At 37.7% G+C, this 15,735-nt stretch overlaps 1 protein-coding gene across 1 annotated transcript; it reads right to left on the bottom strand.

Annotated features, from left to right (window-relative positions):
- Positions 1–14,425: 14,425 nt before the first annotated feature.
- On the bottom strand, positions 14,426–14,906 carry LOC147548210 (uncharacterized). The gene has a single exon (XM_086671070.1). It carries the CDS (start codon positions 14,795–14,797, stop codon positions 14,570–14,572), a length of 228 nt encoding a protein of 75 aa, XP_086527196.1. The 5' UTR covers positions 14,798–14,906; the 3' UTR covers positions 14,426–14,569.
- Between the last annotated feature and the right edge of the window lie 829 nt (positions 14,907–15,735).

Genomic DNA, 15,735 nt, shown 5'->3' with positions numbered 1-15,735 from the left:
AATTATCAAGTTTTGTCAACACTTAGTTGTCTAAGTGGTTCAAAGTGTTGACATAAACTTTAAAAGTCTGAAGGTATAAATAATGTAATAAGCATCTCGGACTTTAGGTCTCTTTCATTATAAGTTTAACTTAGGTGGTAATCGTGCTTATGATATCTTCATGATGTATCAACGCTTTGTAACGACTAATGTAGATCGTAGTCGATTTCTCAAAAAAAAAAAATTATCAAGTTTTAGCCATACACTCCATGAATTGAATAGTGATCGAGTTATGAATTTCAAATTAGCTTAGACTAATTCAGTGTGACCAAGATTATCGTCCATCTGAGTAAACGGTAGCAAATACAATTGAAATCTTTTTACGACAGAAATCCACAAAAGTGCATCATCTATTTGCACATCTCATTTATGCCTTCACATTAAAAAACTAAAATTTTATTTATTTTTTTGTTGCAAACATACAAAAGTGTGATACTCTGTGTTTTATCGAAATATCTTGGCCAATTCTTGGATCAACAATACATTTGTCATTCAGAGCATATGTGTGGTTTTTGCAATTTTATCTAACGTCATAGGGAGAGATGGAATTTTACTCTCTATATACATTACTCGCAATTACTTGTATCGATGTGACGCGGTTTTAGTGTGCTTATGTACTTAACATGATATTAAATAATATGTTAATTTAGATAATCTTTGTGTTAAAATATTATAATTGATAAATAACATAAAAAACACAAAGAAATTAAATTTATTAATTAGTAACTAAACCAAGATATCAATCTAAAACAAACAAGGTGGAGCTTCACTTTTCAATGATTGACAGAAGATATATATTTCTAAAGACTCCACAATATGAGGCCATTATGTAACTTTGGGTTATTTTCTTTATGGCCCCATGGTTCGTGACAATATTTCTCTCTCTAGTTTTCATAATTTTTTGTGTTTGAATTGAGATTATTAAGGTATAAATAATGCAGTTGGTAGTCCAAGTGGTTCTAAGGTGTTGACATAAACTCCAGAAAATCTTAGAGGTCTCAGGTTCGAATCCCCAAAAAGTGGAATCTTTGGTTATTTGAATTGAGATTAATAGGGTATAAATAATGTAGTTGGGCTTTAGGCCATTGTTTAGTTGGGCTATAGGGCCATTCTTGTAAGAGTTTGAGTGGGCGATTATCGAGCTTATCACATCTTTGATGTATCAATGCCAAATGTAATGACCTCGTAGTCAATTTCCAAAAAACGAAAATTGACTTTTGTTTTTATTTTTTAAACTTTAACAACTGATCTTTATTGAAGAGTTTTTTACCTTCTAATTTTTTTCTAAATTCAAAAACGATAATCTTTTCCGAATAGATCACTTTTTTCAAAACTGTCAATTAAATTTAACGGTTAATTTCGTCTTGGCCCCCGACTTGTGACCAACTCACTGTTTTGCCCCCATAACTGGCAGTTCGATTTGGCCCCCAAATTTTTTCTAACCTCTCAATTCTACCATCATGACATTTCTGTAATTTAATTTCTTTTTTTCTCTTTCTCCACCTTACTGCCCACACCACCTCAACAATCTCCACCTCACCATCTTCCACATAAGAAGGTCGCCGGAGAAGGTTGTCTGCCGACAACTTTTTCCAGCGACCTTCATTTTTTTCTTCGTCTTCTACAATCTCTCACCTCTTTTCTCTTTCTAGCTTCTCTTCTCTTCCCTTTCATGTCTCTCTCCCTCTTCTTCTCTCTCCACCCTTCCCTCTCCTCCCTCTTGTATGTTCCGGCGAAGAGGTTTTCCTTCACCGGAACAGAGATGAGGGAGTTAGGGGATGGCAGAGAGAGAAGAGGGGGGAGAAAGAGAAATGAAAGAGAAAAAAGAGAAAGACAAGCTAGAAAGAGAAAAGAGGTGGAGATTGTTGAGGTGAGGTGGACAAAGAGAAAAAAAAATTAAATTAAATTGCAGAAATGTTATGAGGGTAGAAGTAGGAGCTTAGAAAAAGTTTTGGGCCAAATAGGAAGTTGGGGGGTCAAATCGAACTGCCGGACACTTATCTTGATCCTATTGTAGGGGCCACCTTACACAGTGCCCGTGGGGGCACATGTTCCCACAGACCGGAAGTTAAAGCATTCTCGTGCGCGCTCAAAGTTAAAGTGTTCCTCATAACACATTGTTGTCAAATATAGTTAAACACATGTATTTGATGTAAACTAGTGTTTGACTTCTTAGTTGAAGGATGTTATGCTAAACTTATTGGATAGAGGTTTGAATCCTCCCACTTGCCAATTTTTTATTTTTGTTAAGTACTTAGCTTAAACCTTTGGACTATTTTCTTATAAAACAATCTTTGACAAAGGTTAGTAATGTATTTCGACAACCAACCACCGATCATGATATTTTTTTTTTACCATTTATTATAACTAAAGTGGGCCCATAACCAAAATTTTCTGGGTCTATTGGCTTCTATAATCAACTATATAAGAGAGCTTTAGTAACTCAACTATATGAGTTAGTCTCCACGAGAAAGCATCCGGACCGTTGATGATTAGGTTAACAATGGATTGTGAATCCCCTTCCAAATCATCGGTATAAAGGCCTAACTTTTCAGCCAAAGAAAATCCTACAGCAAATCCTTTTAATTCGCTATTAAGAGCCGAAACAGGTGAGAATACTTCTGTTAGAGAATCTATCGTTTCTCCCCTCCAATTCTTTGCCACCGCCGCTGCAGCTGCTCCTTATTGTCGATATGCTCCATCCACGTTTATCTTTAATCGACCAAAAGTTGGGGGTATCCATGTTTGAACCTGCACTACAGTAGTCAAGTGAGAAGAAACAAAAAATAGTGAGTTTCGATTTAAGTCCATAGAAGTTGATCTCCAGATCTGTCAAGATTTACATTTAATCCCCTGAACTGCAGCTCGTTCCTACTCTTCCACCAATGCCAGAGAAGATAAGTGTATTTAATCCAAGTCTCGTTTCCTTCTTCACCTTTGTTTAGTAGGGATTTGAGATTTTTTACATAATTTCCTGTTAGATTTGAAATATTTTGATCTTGAATGGTTGAAACGAGTAGCCTAAATTTGTTGCATGACCCAAATAAATGAAAGCAAGTTTCGATCTCGTCTGAATCGGACATTTGGCATGACTGATTTATGTTTGAAACTCCTTTACCAATGTTTGATAAAGTTGCCAAACCATTATGTAAGACCTTCCAAATAAACCACTATATGTTTGGTTTCAAAATGGTTTTTTTCCATAACTTTGTCCATGGAAAATCAGTTGTTTCCGAGGATACAATCGGTCTAACCTTGATAGATGAGTAATAAGATTTTGTCGTAAAGTTCCCTTTCTCTGTTTGCTTCCAGATAAGTCTGTCTCTTTGATGTGCATTTGGTAAAGTGAGATTGGTTATTGCTGTTATAGTTTCTTGAGTATAGTAATGCTGAAGAACAGTATTATTCCAAGAATATGTGTCTTAATCTATTAAGTCTGCCACCTATGTAATGTTTGTTGGAAGCTCTCGAATTGATATTGGTTTGTGGTTTTCCATTTCAGGAATCCACTTGTCTTCCATAATTCGAGTATCCGTCCCACCTTCTATCATCCAAATGGTGTTATTTCTGAACTTTTCCCTAGTCTGGAGAAGCGACTTCCAAAAGGGAGAGGTAGGTTTGTTTTGATCCACAGTCCAAAAATTTCCATTCTTAACATATTTAGGTTCTAATAGTTTCACCCATATTGTCCGTTTGTTTGTTAAGAAATGCCACGCCATTTTGGCAACCCCTCATTGGCTTCATTTAGGGATCGAATTCCCAGACCCCCATGTTTCTTTGAGCAGTGATGAGATTCCAGTTGATAAAATGTAACTTTCTTTCTCCGATATGATTACCCCACCAGAAAGACCTTTCTTCCCTTTCTAGCGGTTGGATTACACCTTTGGGTACCTTCTGATAGCTAAAAGGATAGACACACATAGGCCCTAAAACTGATTTAATAAGAGCAGTACAACCAGCTTGTGAGACTAAGCGTTGCTTCCATCCCAAGAGGGATTTCTTGAAATTTGCTTTTAACCAATCGAAACTTTTAATTTTATTACCCGGCTTTAGAAGTAATGCTCCCAGATATTTGGATTGATTTGTCATAACAGAAGCTTGTAGTGTTGACTTATATTGTTCTTTCGTTTCAGGTGAGACTCGCGAACAGAAATAAATGGAGGATTTGTCGTAGTTTACTGCTTGCTCTGAAAAGCTGGAATAGATAGCCATGAATTCAAGTATAGCATTAAGATTGTAATTAGTAGCCTTTCCACATATGATTAAATCGTCTGCATATAATAGGTGGAGATTGAGGGGCTCGCATTATTTATCTTGTAACCGGTAAAGAGACACTTTGATTCATAATGATAAATAAGTAGGAATAGAGCCTGAGACGTGAGGATGAAGAGGTAGGGTGACAAAGGCCACCCTCGCCTCAATCCTCGAGATCCTCGAAAGCTCCAATATAAGTGACCATTGACTTGAATGCGGAAAGTGGTAGTGGTGAGACAAGAGAGGATAAGCTAGAGCAGACGGCCTGAGAGGCCCAATGCTTTAAGTACTATTTACAAAAATTGCCAGTTGACCCTATCATAGGCCTTTGCCATGTCTATTTTAAGTGAGAAACCTCCACCCTTTGATTTGGATCCATGCATAGAATGTAATAACTCTTGAGTGATTACTATGTTGTCCAAAATTTGTCTATTTGGGACAAATGCATTCTGGGTCCACATTATATTCTCTTCAAGAAAAGGTTTTAAACGGTTCGCTATTATTTTCTTAATGATTTTGTAAATGGAGTTGCAAAGCAAAATTGGTCGAAATTCAGAAGCGCAACTCGGGTTCTTGACCTTAGGAATTAAGGTAAGAGTAGGGTAATTAAGAGAGGGGTCGATATAACCTGAATGGAAAATTCCTTGTACATACTGTATAAGCTCGATTCCTATTATGTCCCAGTTATGTTGAAAATATTCGATTGGTAGCTCGTCTGGACCCAGACTTTTGTTTGACCCCATAATCGTCACGACGCCTTTGATTTCCTCTGCTGTTGGGATCCCTGAGATGGCGCCAATATTTTCGTCCGAGATCACTTTATAAGCACTAAGAACCTCCATTGGCGGATGGACCACTGGTTCAGCTGTAAACAATTTCTGAAAAAAATTTGTCAAATCATTTGCAATTTCTGTTTCATTTGAACTAAAAATACCTGATTGGAGTCGCATTTGATGGATTCTGTCTTTTTCCATCGAATGGACATTGCAACGTGAAAAGCCTTTGTGTTTCAATCACCGTTGTTCACCCACTTTAATTTTGCACGTTATTCACATTTTGTTTTTTCCACCTCTTCTAAGTAGATGATTTCCTCTTGAAGTGAACTTTCTATATCTAGTGTTAGAATAACAGTTTTGCTATTATGTAAAGTTGTTAATTATTGTAATATTCATGAATAGGGAAGTTTCCCAAGTTTCCCAATATTCATGAATAGGGAAGTTTCCCATTATTCCTAAATTACTTCTATATGTAAATCCCTTGTAAACCTATAAATACTTGTGTAAATCAATGAATAAAACACACAGAGAAATCTTCTCACATATCTCTCTCTCTTTCTTGTCTTCTCTTTCTGTGTTCAAGCTATTATTATTCAAGAGGTATTTCCCTCTTCACATGGTATCAGAGCCAATTCAGTTTTTTTTAATAATCAATTTCTTCTATCATGACTACTACTGAAGTCGATTCTGGAGACTATACTCCTCATTCTCCACCTAATCTGGTGTTTGATGTTCATCACTCTGACTCACCAACTACTATTCTCATCACTCCATTATTAACCGGAGATAACTATGCCTCTTGGTCAAGAGCCATGAAGATGGCTCTTCGGGCAAAAGATAAATTCGGGTTTGTAGATGGTTCTATTCCCAAACCCACTTCTCCAAATCAATTACACTCATGGGGAAGGTGTAATGATCTTGTTAGTAGTTGGATTATCAATTCCATTGCTCCGGATATTCGGTCTTCCGTTTTATACGATGAAAGTGCCGCCGATATTTGGCGTAATCTTTATGAAAGGTTTTTTCAAACCACTGCCCCCAAAATTTATCAATTGAAACGGGCAATTTCATCCTTCAAACAAGAAGGACATGATGTCTCCTCCTATTTTACTCAACTCAAAACTCTACAAGATGAGTTACAATCCCTCATGGTAATCGATCCATGTATTTGTGGTCAAGGGAAATCGTTACTTGATCGTACTAATCAAGAACGTGCTATGGAATTTCTTCAAGGGCTTCATGACCGTTTTTTGGCAATTCGAAGTCAAATTTTGTTAATGGATCCTTTTCCTTCAATCCTAAAGATTCATTCTCTTGTCAAACAAGAAGAAATCCAACAAAATATCATGGCCACTACTTCCAATCCACCGGAAGCCGCCACCCTTGCAACATACAACAATGATCAACGAAATTTTCGAATGGAGAAACCAAACGCTCAACGTCCTAAACGAGCTCGTCCCTTTTGTGACTATTGTCAACAACATGGCCACGTCCGGGCTACATGTTACCAATTAAACGGTTATCCAAACCGTTCCAACTCGGGTGCTCGGTCAAATCGCCCACCACGACCGACCGGTCCACTTGCCGCCACCGTAACCGAGACGGTTGATCCTCCAACGGGAGCACCTCTAGCCACCTCATTAACTCAAGAGGAATATCAAGGTCTTCTTTCACTTCTCGATCACCAACGCCATTCTAACGGCACTTCCAATCCTACTCAAGGATCTACCGACGCAGGTATTAACTTTACAGGTATTCAATTCCTCTCTTCTCCTTGGGTTATTGATTCCGGTGCCGCCAAACATATATGTAGTTCTTTATCTCGTTTCTCACATTATGTTGATGCTCCACCTCAATGTTTTGTCCGTTTACCGGACGGTAAACATATTCAAGTACGTCACATTGGAACGATTGTTTTCAATTCAAATTTAATTCTCAAAAACGTTTTACATGTTCAGGAATTTAAAATCAATTTAATTTCTGTCTCCCAACTCACCAATTCTCTTCGATGTTTAGTAACATTCGATTTTTCTTCATGTGTCTTTCAGGACCCAGTGACGAAAACGAGGATTGGACTTGGTGATCTCCATGAAGGACTATACTTTCTCCGCACGGATATTAGGATTTGTTCCTTTTCAATTTCTAGTAATAGTCTATATAATAAAGATGTTTCCGATATTTGGCATTGGCGCCTCAGACATCCTTCTTCTTCTATTTTTAAGTCTTTAATTTCAAGAACTCAATGTATGAAATCAGTTTCATTCAATAAAAATCCGTGCGAAATTTGTCCCTTGTCCAAATTTACACGTTTACCTTTTCCGTTAAGCAATTCTACTTCTTCTCGTCCCTTTGAATTAATTCATGCGGATTTATGGGGACCTTTCTCCGTCCCCTCAAACTTTGGTTGTCGTTATTTCTTAACTTTAGTGGACGATTTTACTCGTTGCACTTGGATTTTTTTAATGTCAAATAAATCCGACACTACTCAATTTCTCAAGAATTTTTCTAATTATATATCAACTCAATTTGATTCTTCCATCTCCAATTTACAATCCGGACAAGGAACATTTCCTATTTTGAAAATTCAATCAATCCGATCTGATAATGGTATGGAATTTATGAATCATGAACTTCAATCATGGTTCCGTAAGAGGGGCATTATTCATCAAACTAGTTGCCCTCATACTCCTCAACAGAATGGCATCGTCGAAAGAAAACATCGACACATTCTGGAAGTAGCACGCTCCTTACGTCTTCAAGCCCATCTCCCAATTTCCTTTTGGGGTGAATGTGTTCTAACGGCAGTATATCTCATCAACAAATTGCCAACACCAACATTACAAGGCATTTCTCCTCATGAAAAACTCTTGGGTTCTCCTCCCAAATTTGACCATCTTCGGGTCTTTGGATGTCTATGCTTTACTAGACGTCCTTTGGTAAAAACAAAGTTAGATTCCCGAGCATCTCCGGGTATTTTCGTTGGCTATCCCCACAATCAAAAAAGGGTATCGCGTTTTCGACTTGAATTCTCATAAAATAATCACATCTCGTGATGTCCTTTTTTACGAAGACAAATTTCCGGTGTTGTCTAAACATCCGATCTCTTCTCCTCCTCCTTACCGACCGATGGTCTCAATCCACGATGATGGTTCCTTTAATTTTCCGAGGACATCACCATTGGCTCCTCGTCAAGCATCTCATCGAGCGTCTGATGTGCCTATAGGCACTCCCTCACGACTTTTCGGCTCTGTCCCTTCCGCTTCGAGTCAGCCCGACAACGACTCCTCTTCGGGCACTCCTGGGCTCCTCACAGACCAAAGCCAGAGCCCGGCTCCCTCCTCCATCGATCACGCACCCACATCTCTAGGGACGCCTCCTCCCGATGGTCTAATTCATCCTTCACGGCCATCCCGCAACCGCCGACCACCCACTCATCTCAATGACTACATCTGTCACTCTTACCCGGATTCTGATGTGGTCTACCCTCTTACTCAATATCTAAATTTTGAACAATTCTCGGGTTCTCATCAAGTCTTTCTCAATTCGGTAATCAAAACCGTTGAACCCACTTCTTTTTCTCAAGCCGTCAAATCACCTCATTGGCGTGAGGCAATGTCTAAAGAAATTGCCGCTTTAGAATCAAATAACACATGGACCATTACAGACCTCCCTTCTGGAAAAAGGGTCATCGGATGTAAATGGGTCTACAAAATCAAATTCAAAGCCGATGGTTCCATTGAACGCTACAAAGCCCGTCTTGTAGCAAAAGGATACACACAAATCGAGGGTCTCGATTTTCATGACACCTTTGCCCCCGTCGCAAAGTTAGTTACTGTACGCGTTCTTCTATCAATCGCGTCTATTAAAGGTTGGTCTCTCCACCAACTAGATGTAAATAATGCCTTTCTCCAAGGCGACCTCGATGAAGAGGTCTTCATGAAATTACCTCCCGGTTTCTCCAAACAGGGGGAGTCCAAAGTCTGTCGCCTTCAGAAATCTCTCTATGGCCTTAAACAGGCATCTCGTCAATGGTTCTCAAAATTTTCATCCGTCCTTATCAAGAAGGGTTTCACTCAATTCCTCTCTGACTATTCATTATTTTCTCTCTGCACATCTTCTGTACATCTATACGTTCTAGTTTACGTAGATGATATTCTCATCACTGGAAATGATGAATCCGCCATTTCCAAACTTAAATCCTTTCTCCACGCCACTTTCTCTCTCAAGGATTTGGGTCCTCTTAAATATTTTTTAGGGATCGAGGTCTCCCGATCCTCCAAAGGCATATTCCTTTGTCAACGCAAATATGCCCTTGACATCATTAAAGACTCTGGTCTTTCGGCATGTCGTCCTTCTCCTTTCCCAATGGAACAGAAACTTCGCCTCAGTCCTTCTGATGGTGATCCTCTTCCGGATCCCACCGTTTACAGACGGCTGATTGGTCGTCTTCTCTATCTCACCGTAACACGTCCTAATATCTGTTATGCGGTCAATAATCTTAGTCAATTTCTACAAAAACCCATCACTACTCACCTTGATGCTGCTCATCGGGTCCTTCATTATGTCAAAGGATCCATTGGCCATGGCCTTTTTCTCTCTTCTTCTAGTTCTCTGCACATCACTGGATACTGTGACTCTGACTGGGCTGGATGCCCCTCCACTCGTCGTTCTACCACGGGTTACTTCACTATGTTGGGTTCTAGCCCGCTCTCTTGGAAATCCAAGAAACAACCAACGATTGCTAAATCTTCTGCTGAAGCAGAGTATCGTGCGCTAGCACATCTCACTAGTGAGCTTCAATGGCTGAAGTACCTTCTCAAAGATCTTGGCATCACACATTCTTCACCCATGACGGTTCACTGTGATAACAAAGCTGTTCTCCATATCGCCGATAACCCAGTCTTCCATGAACGAACAAAGCATATTGAGATTGATTGTCACTTCGTTCGGGAAAAGATCAAAGCAAATGTCATCGCTCCTCGTTTCACACCAACTTCTGAACAACTAGCGGATATCTTTACCAAACCACTAGGAGCTGATGCATTCAAGACGATTATTGGCAAGTTGGGCCTCACGTCCCTTTCGGCTCCAACTTGAGGGGGAGTGTTAGAATATAGCAGTTTTGCTATTATGTAAAGTTGTTAATTATTGTAATATTCATGAATAGGGAAGTTTCCCAAGTTTCCCAATATTCATGAATAGGGAAGTTTCCCATTATTCCTAAATTACTTCTATATGTAAATCCCTTGTAAACCTATAAATACTTGTGTAAATCAATGAATAAAACACACAGAGAAATCTTCTCACATATCTCTCTCTTTCTTGTCTTCTCTCTCTGTGTTCAAGCTATTATTATTCAAGAGGTATTTCCCTCTTCACATCTAGAGATGATGTTGTTGGTGACAAAGACTGAATATCCAACAGTCTTTTGCGAAGTGCCTTTAGTCTGTCTCTTATCACGTTGAATGGTCTTTTACTCCAAACTAGCAGGGAAGTCTTGACCGATTGGGCTTTTTCGCAGAAGTCTCCTGAAACTTCTTCCCAATTGTTCTTAAAAGTGTCAGAATAATCCCAATGCTTAGTCCAATACTTCTTGAATCCTTTAATAGTTGGTAGGACTTGGCCCACTACTTTTAATTTTAGCAAGATACATCTGGGAATTGTAACAGCCAATCTGGGGAAACAATAGCATGATCCAGTCTTTCTTGGGTCAGATGGTGGCGATCTCTGTTGTTGGTCCAAGTAACGGCGGACCATTAAATCCTAGGTCTATCAATCCACTTTGTTGCATAAACGATTGAAATTGGTGCATGAAAGGGGTTGTATTTGAACCTCCCCATTTCTCTGATAAATTTGTGATGCAGGGAGATTTTCATGAGATATTCCAAGTATCTTGGATATCTTAAAATCTAGTTATTTTAATAGTATAATATTTTTGTTCGTAGAGAATTATTATTTTTAGCAGTTTTATATTTTTAGGAAACCTTTTAGCTTTTAGATTATAGTATTTTATTTATTTAGAAGTTGTTATTAGAATTTGATTAGGTTTAGGAAACTAGTATTTTATTTATTAGAAATTGTTATTTGAGTTTGATTAGGTTACGGAAACCCTAAGTCTATATAAAGGGAATCTAGGAGTTGTTTTATTCATTCAGTTCAATCAATAAAATTCAAGTATTTTAGTAGTTAATCTTATTAGTTTTGGTTTTATAGTCTTTAGACGGAGTTCTAAGGCTTTTATCAGTTTTTCCGCTGCGTCAGTTGGCATCAAGAGCGAGGTTTCTCCTGGCTTAATGGCAGAAGACGAAGCTAGAAACACAAACCTCGACGGTGAACGAGGTAACAATGTCATGTGGGCAAAAATTGACGGTTTGAGTCATCAACAAACCCAAGTTATGGAGATGATTAACAACCTGAATGTCAATACAAACCCTAGGCAACCTATTAACAGAGAACGTGTTGAGGGATTCGCCCACAACCAAGCTGTTAATGGAAACGAAGGCAGAGCACAACCACTTCAACAATATGCTGGCAACCAAGAAAATAGAGGTAACTATTATCCTAACCAATTATATACGCGTAGATATTATGATGAATACAAAATCAAGGAAGAAATACCACTCTTCAATGGTTATTTGTCGGTCGAAGAGTTCCTTGATTGGCTACATGAGGTTGAACGGCAAGTGAATATGTCATATACTGTTCCTGGTGAACAGATGGTAAACATTATTGCTTGTAGACTGAAAGGAAATGCTGCTGTTTGGTGGGATCAGTTACAACGTCAAAGAGTGGGGCAAGGAAGGGCTCCAATTCAGAATTGGCCGTCTATGAAAGAAAACCTGAGAGAGAGGTTCTTACCACCAGATTATCAACAACACTTGTTTATGACTTACCAGAATTGTAGACAAGGATTGCGTTCGGTGGGTGAGTACTATGAGGAGTTTTCAAAACTGGCTCAAAGAAACAATGTGGAGAACATTATAGAATATGAAGATGTTGTAGCAAACCGATTTTTAAGCGGATTAAAATTTAGTTTGCGAGAAAAAGTGGGGATAGTTACAGTATGGACTATTCAGGAGGCGTACAACTTGGCCCTAAAATTGAAGCTGAGGAACGGGAATATAGGAAGTTTGGATTTCGGAGGGAAGAACAACCTCACTTAACTATTAAAAAGGTAAAAACGACTCCCTTGGAGAATGTTGAACCACCACGAATTATCACCATAGACGATTCAAACAATATTGTTCATGAAGCAAAATCCGACGTTATTGTGTTCAAGGATAAGTCTCCTAAAATCAATTTACACAATAAAATAATTAATTCTGAAGAAATTATTCAGAAAATTGAGTTAAAGGAAGTGGTTCAACCAATTGAGTCAAAGGAAGTTGTTCAGGAAATTGAGACAACGGACGTTGTTCAGGAAATTGAGACAAAGGACGTTGTTCAAGAAGCTGAATCAAAGGAAGGTGAAAAGCTTCGGAAGTTAGACATTAGTCCAATTGAAGTTCCTTCATACGAAGACCCGTTCTCAGAATTTTGCGAATCTCAAGTTGTTTCACATGGATTGACAAGTAATTTTATTCGAAAGTCTTCATCGAAGTTCATAATTTTCAATCATTATACTCATGATCTGTACAAGTTTATTTTTTGGGTGAAAAGAGAGCTTGTGTCAAATTACAAATATAGGCAGAAAATATTTTATGGCCTAGTAAAATCGTCAGTCAAATCTGAAAGTTTGGTAATTCCTATGCATAGTTCACGAGAAGGATATATCAAGGGACTGTCAATCAAGATAACATTCAAGTCAATTAGTAAACTCGAGGAGAGTTTTTTTGAAGTGGAGGAGACTGATGCAGGGAGATTTTCATGAGATATTCCAAGTATCTTGGATATCTTAAAATCTAGTTATTTTAATAGTATAATATTTTTGTTCGTAGAGAATTATTATTTTTAGCAGTTTTATATTTTTAGGAAACCTTTTAGCTTTTAGATTATAGTATTTTATTTATTTAGAAGTTGTTATTAGAATTTGATTAGGTTTAGGAAACTAGTATTTTATTTATTAGAAATTGTTATTTGAGTTTGATTAGGTTACGAAAACCCTAAGTCTATATAAAGGGAATCTAGGAGTTGTTTTATTCATTCAGTTCAATCAATAAAATTCAAGTATTTTAGTAGTTAATCTTATTAGTTTTGGTTCTATAGTCTTTAGACGGAGTTCTAAGGCTTTTATCAGTTTTTCCGCTGCGTCAATTTGCTATTGCATTCATGTCTACTATACAACAGAAAGGATTTGTAATACCTGAACATCTCGACAATAAATTATTCCAAAATGATTGTCGGTCCTGTAAACGAAGAGGACCATAAACAACAAATAAATCGTCTTCCATTAGATTTGATCTCAACCAAACTCTCAACAAAAAAAAAGAGCCGGACTTATCCTCAAATAACTGACTGAACTGCTTTAGTTGATAAGATGCAAAAATAATTTAACACGTTACGAATTTCTAATTATTCGATATTTTGGAGAAGTAAGAAAAATTGTTCATTAACACATTTATGATTAATGACCTCTATATTTGTTACATAATTAACAAATATAATCACACAATTGTATTCACTAAACATTCAAATTTGAAATATAAATTGATTCTTTCTTTCGCTCCCTTCTAACTTTTACGATCAGATTTCCCTAATTTGAAAATAGCCACCAATTTTTTCTTTCCAATGATTTTGACTAACTTTTCTTTTTATTAGTAAAATTTTTGTAATTTTATTCACCAATTTGCTATATAATTTGGCTCTCCTAAATCCAAATTCTAGATTTGTTATGTACCATTATGTGTTATTACTCTCAAGGTTTTGTTCTGTACCATTATGTGTTAATACTCTCAAGGTCAACAATGAATTGACCAAGTGATTGATAGCGTTGGCATTCATTCTAATACCTAAAACTATGCGGTTTCAATTTTTAGAAGGGATAGAACTCATATATATTAAATTTGACTTATTAAAAATGTAAATAATTATAAATTTATCAGACTAATTTCAATTATTAAAGATGTAAATAATTATAAATTTATCATACTAGACACAAGTAGGAGACGGTCTTAATAGTTAGTTTAACTTAGTTAGACAGTTATTGTGCTTATCACATCTTGATGATGTATAATGTCTTATACTGATTAAGGTTAATCGAAGTCAGTTCTAAAAAAAGATAAAAATATGCAAGAGCATATATACGGCTTTGCTAGGAGCATATTAAAGGCGCCTTCATAAGTGTTAAAGTCTTTTTCTTAAGAGGTGGGCCTTTAACACTTACCAAACAGCTTTAAAACTCCCCCCATGACACCAAATTTGTAAGAAGGTTTTAATATGCCAACCTAATTTATTAATTTGATATATATAACAAGAAAACAAAAGAAAAATACAGAATACAGACTGATAACCATTAATTTGACAAGGATGATTTTAATGGATGGAATCAGATGGGGATGGAATCAGATGGGGATGGAATTTGACACAGATGGATAAACAACAGAAGCAGGATGAGCCATAATTCGACGCCCTTTTAAGTGTTTGAAGATATAAACCACCGCCCCTATAGGCCATTCCACCACCGCTGCGGCCGCAAATGCCAAGAATCCCACCGTTGGACCCACCACCCTGCATCTGCATGGGTTCCTCCCCGTCCCACATTCTACACATATTGGTACTCCGACCGTCATACTTCCAATAGTAACACCTACTCTTTAGATTGATTTCTGGTTTCGACTCTAGAGAGAGAAAGAGGTTAGACAAAAACTGCTGCTGAAATTGTTCATGATCTTTCCTCAACTGCTGGTGATTTCAATTTATAACAAGGTAATGTACGAAAACTAGAAAAGAGGAAATAAGTTCCAATTAGAGATCTCCAATGTTTACACGTGGGAACAAGATCAGCTGCATGATTTACACGTGGCAACATGGCATGAGTAAATAGGACACGTAAGAGTTGTCGGTCCAGTAGCCTAAATGGCCCTGTTATTATTTCAAAGATATACCGACCGTAGGTATGGACCATCCGATACGGGCCGTCGTCTTCTAACATCAGGGTTGGCTCTGACATTTTCGTGATCCAAAGCGAGTTCAGAAAATGTGATCCCTATAATATGTAAATAAAAAATTGTGTTTGTTATAGAATCATTATCAAGTACCGTAATAATATTTTCTTTATATATATAACAAAATGTTACTAATAAAGGTTATTTCCCTAATGGCCCCCGACTTTGTGACCAGCTTCCCACCTGACCCTCTATTTTACGAAAAATATCCATATGGCCCCCTTCCGTTATAACACCGTCACTCTTTCTCCTCCATCGTGTTTTCTCTCTCTGCCAACTCACGCCACATCATTTGTTACGCCACCTCATCACCTTCTCCGGCAGAGGTGGCCGCCCGGCTAAATTTCCGGCTGGCGACCTTCAATGTTTTATTTTTTTTATTCTCTCTCTCTCTCTAAAAAAAAAAATTATTTCCTCTCACATCTCTCTCTCTCTCTCTAAACTCCGGCAAAGGGGGGTTTCCCTTCGCCGGAGTTTAGAGAGAGAGAGAGATGTGAGAGGACATCTCTCTCTCTCTCTAAACTCCGGCAAAGGGGGGTTTCCCTTCGCCGGAGTTTAGAGAG

The sequence above is a fragment of the Eschscholzia californica genome, unplaced genomic scaffold (genome assembly GCF_041429995.1).
Source record: "Eschscholzia californica isolate CP2 unplaced genomic scaffold, dmEscCali1.0.p SCAF_3, whole genome shotgun sequence".
In the NCBI taxonomy this organism is placed as follows: Eukaryota; Viridiplantae; Streptophyta; class Magnoliopsida; order Ranunculales; family Papaveraceae; genus Eschscholzia; species Eschscholzia californica.
This window is presented reverse-complemented; position numbering and strand designations above follow the sequence as displayed.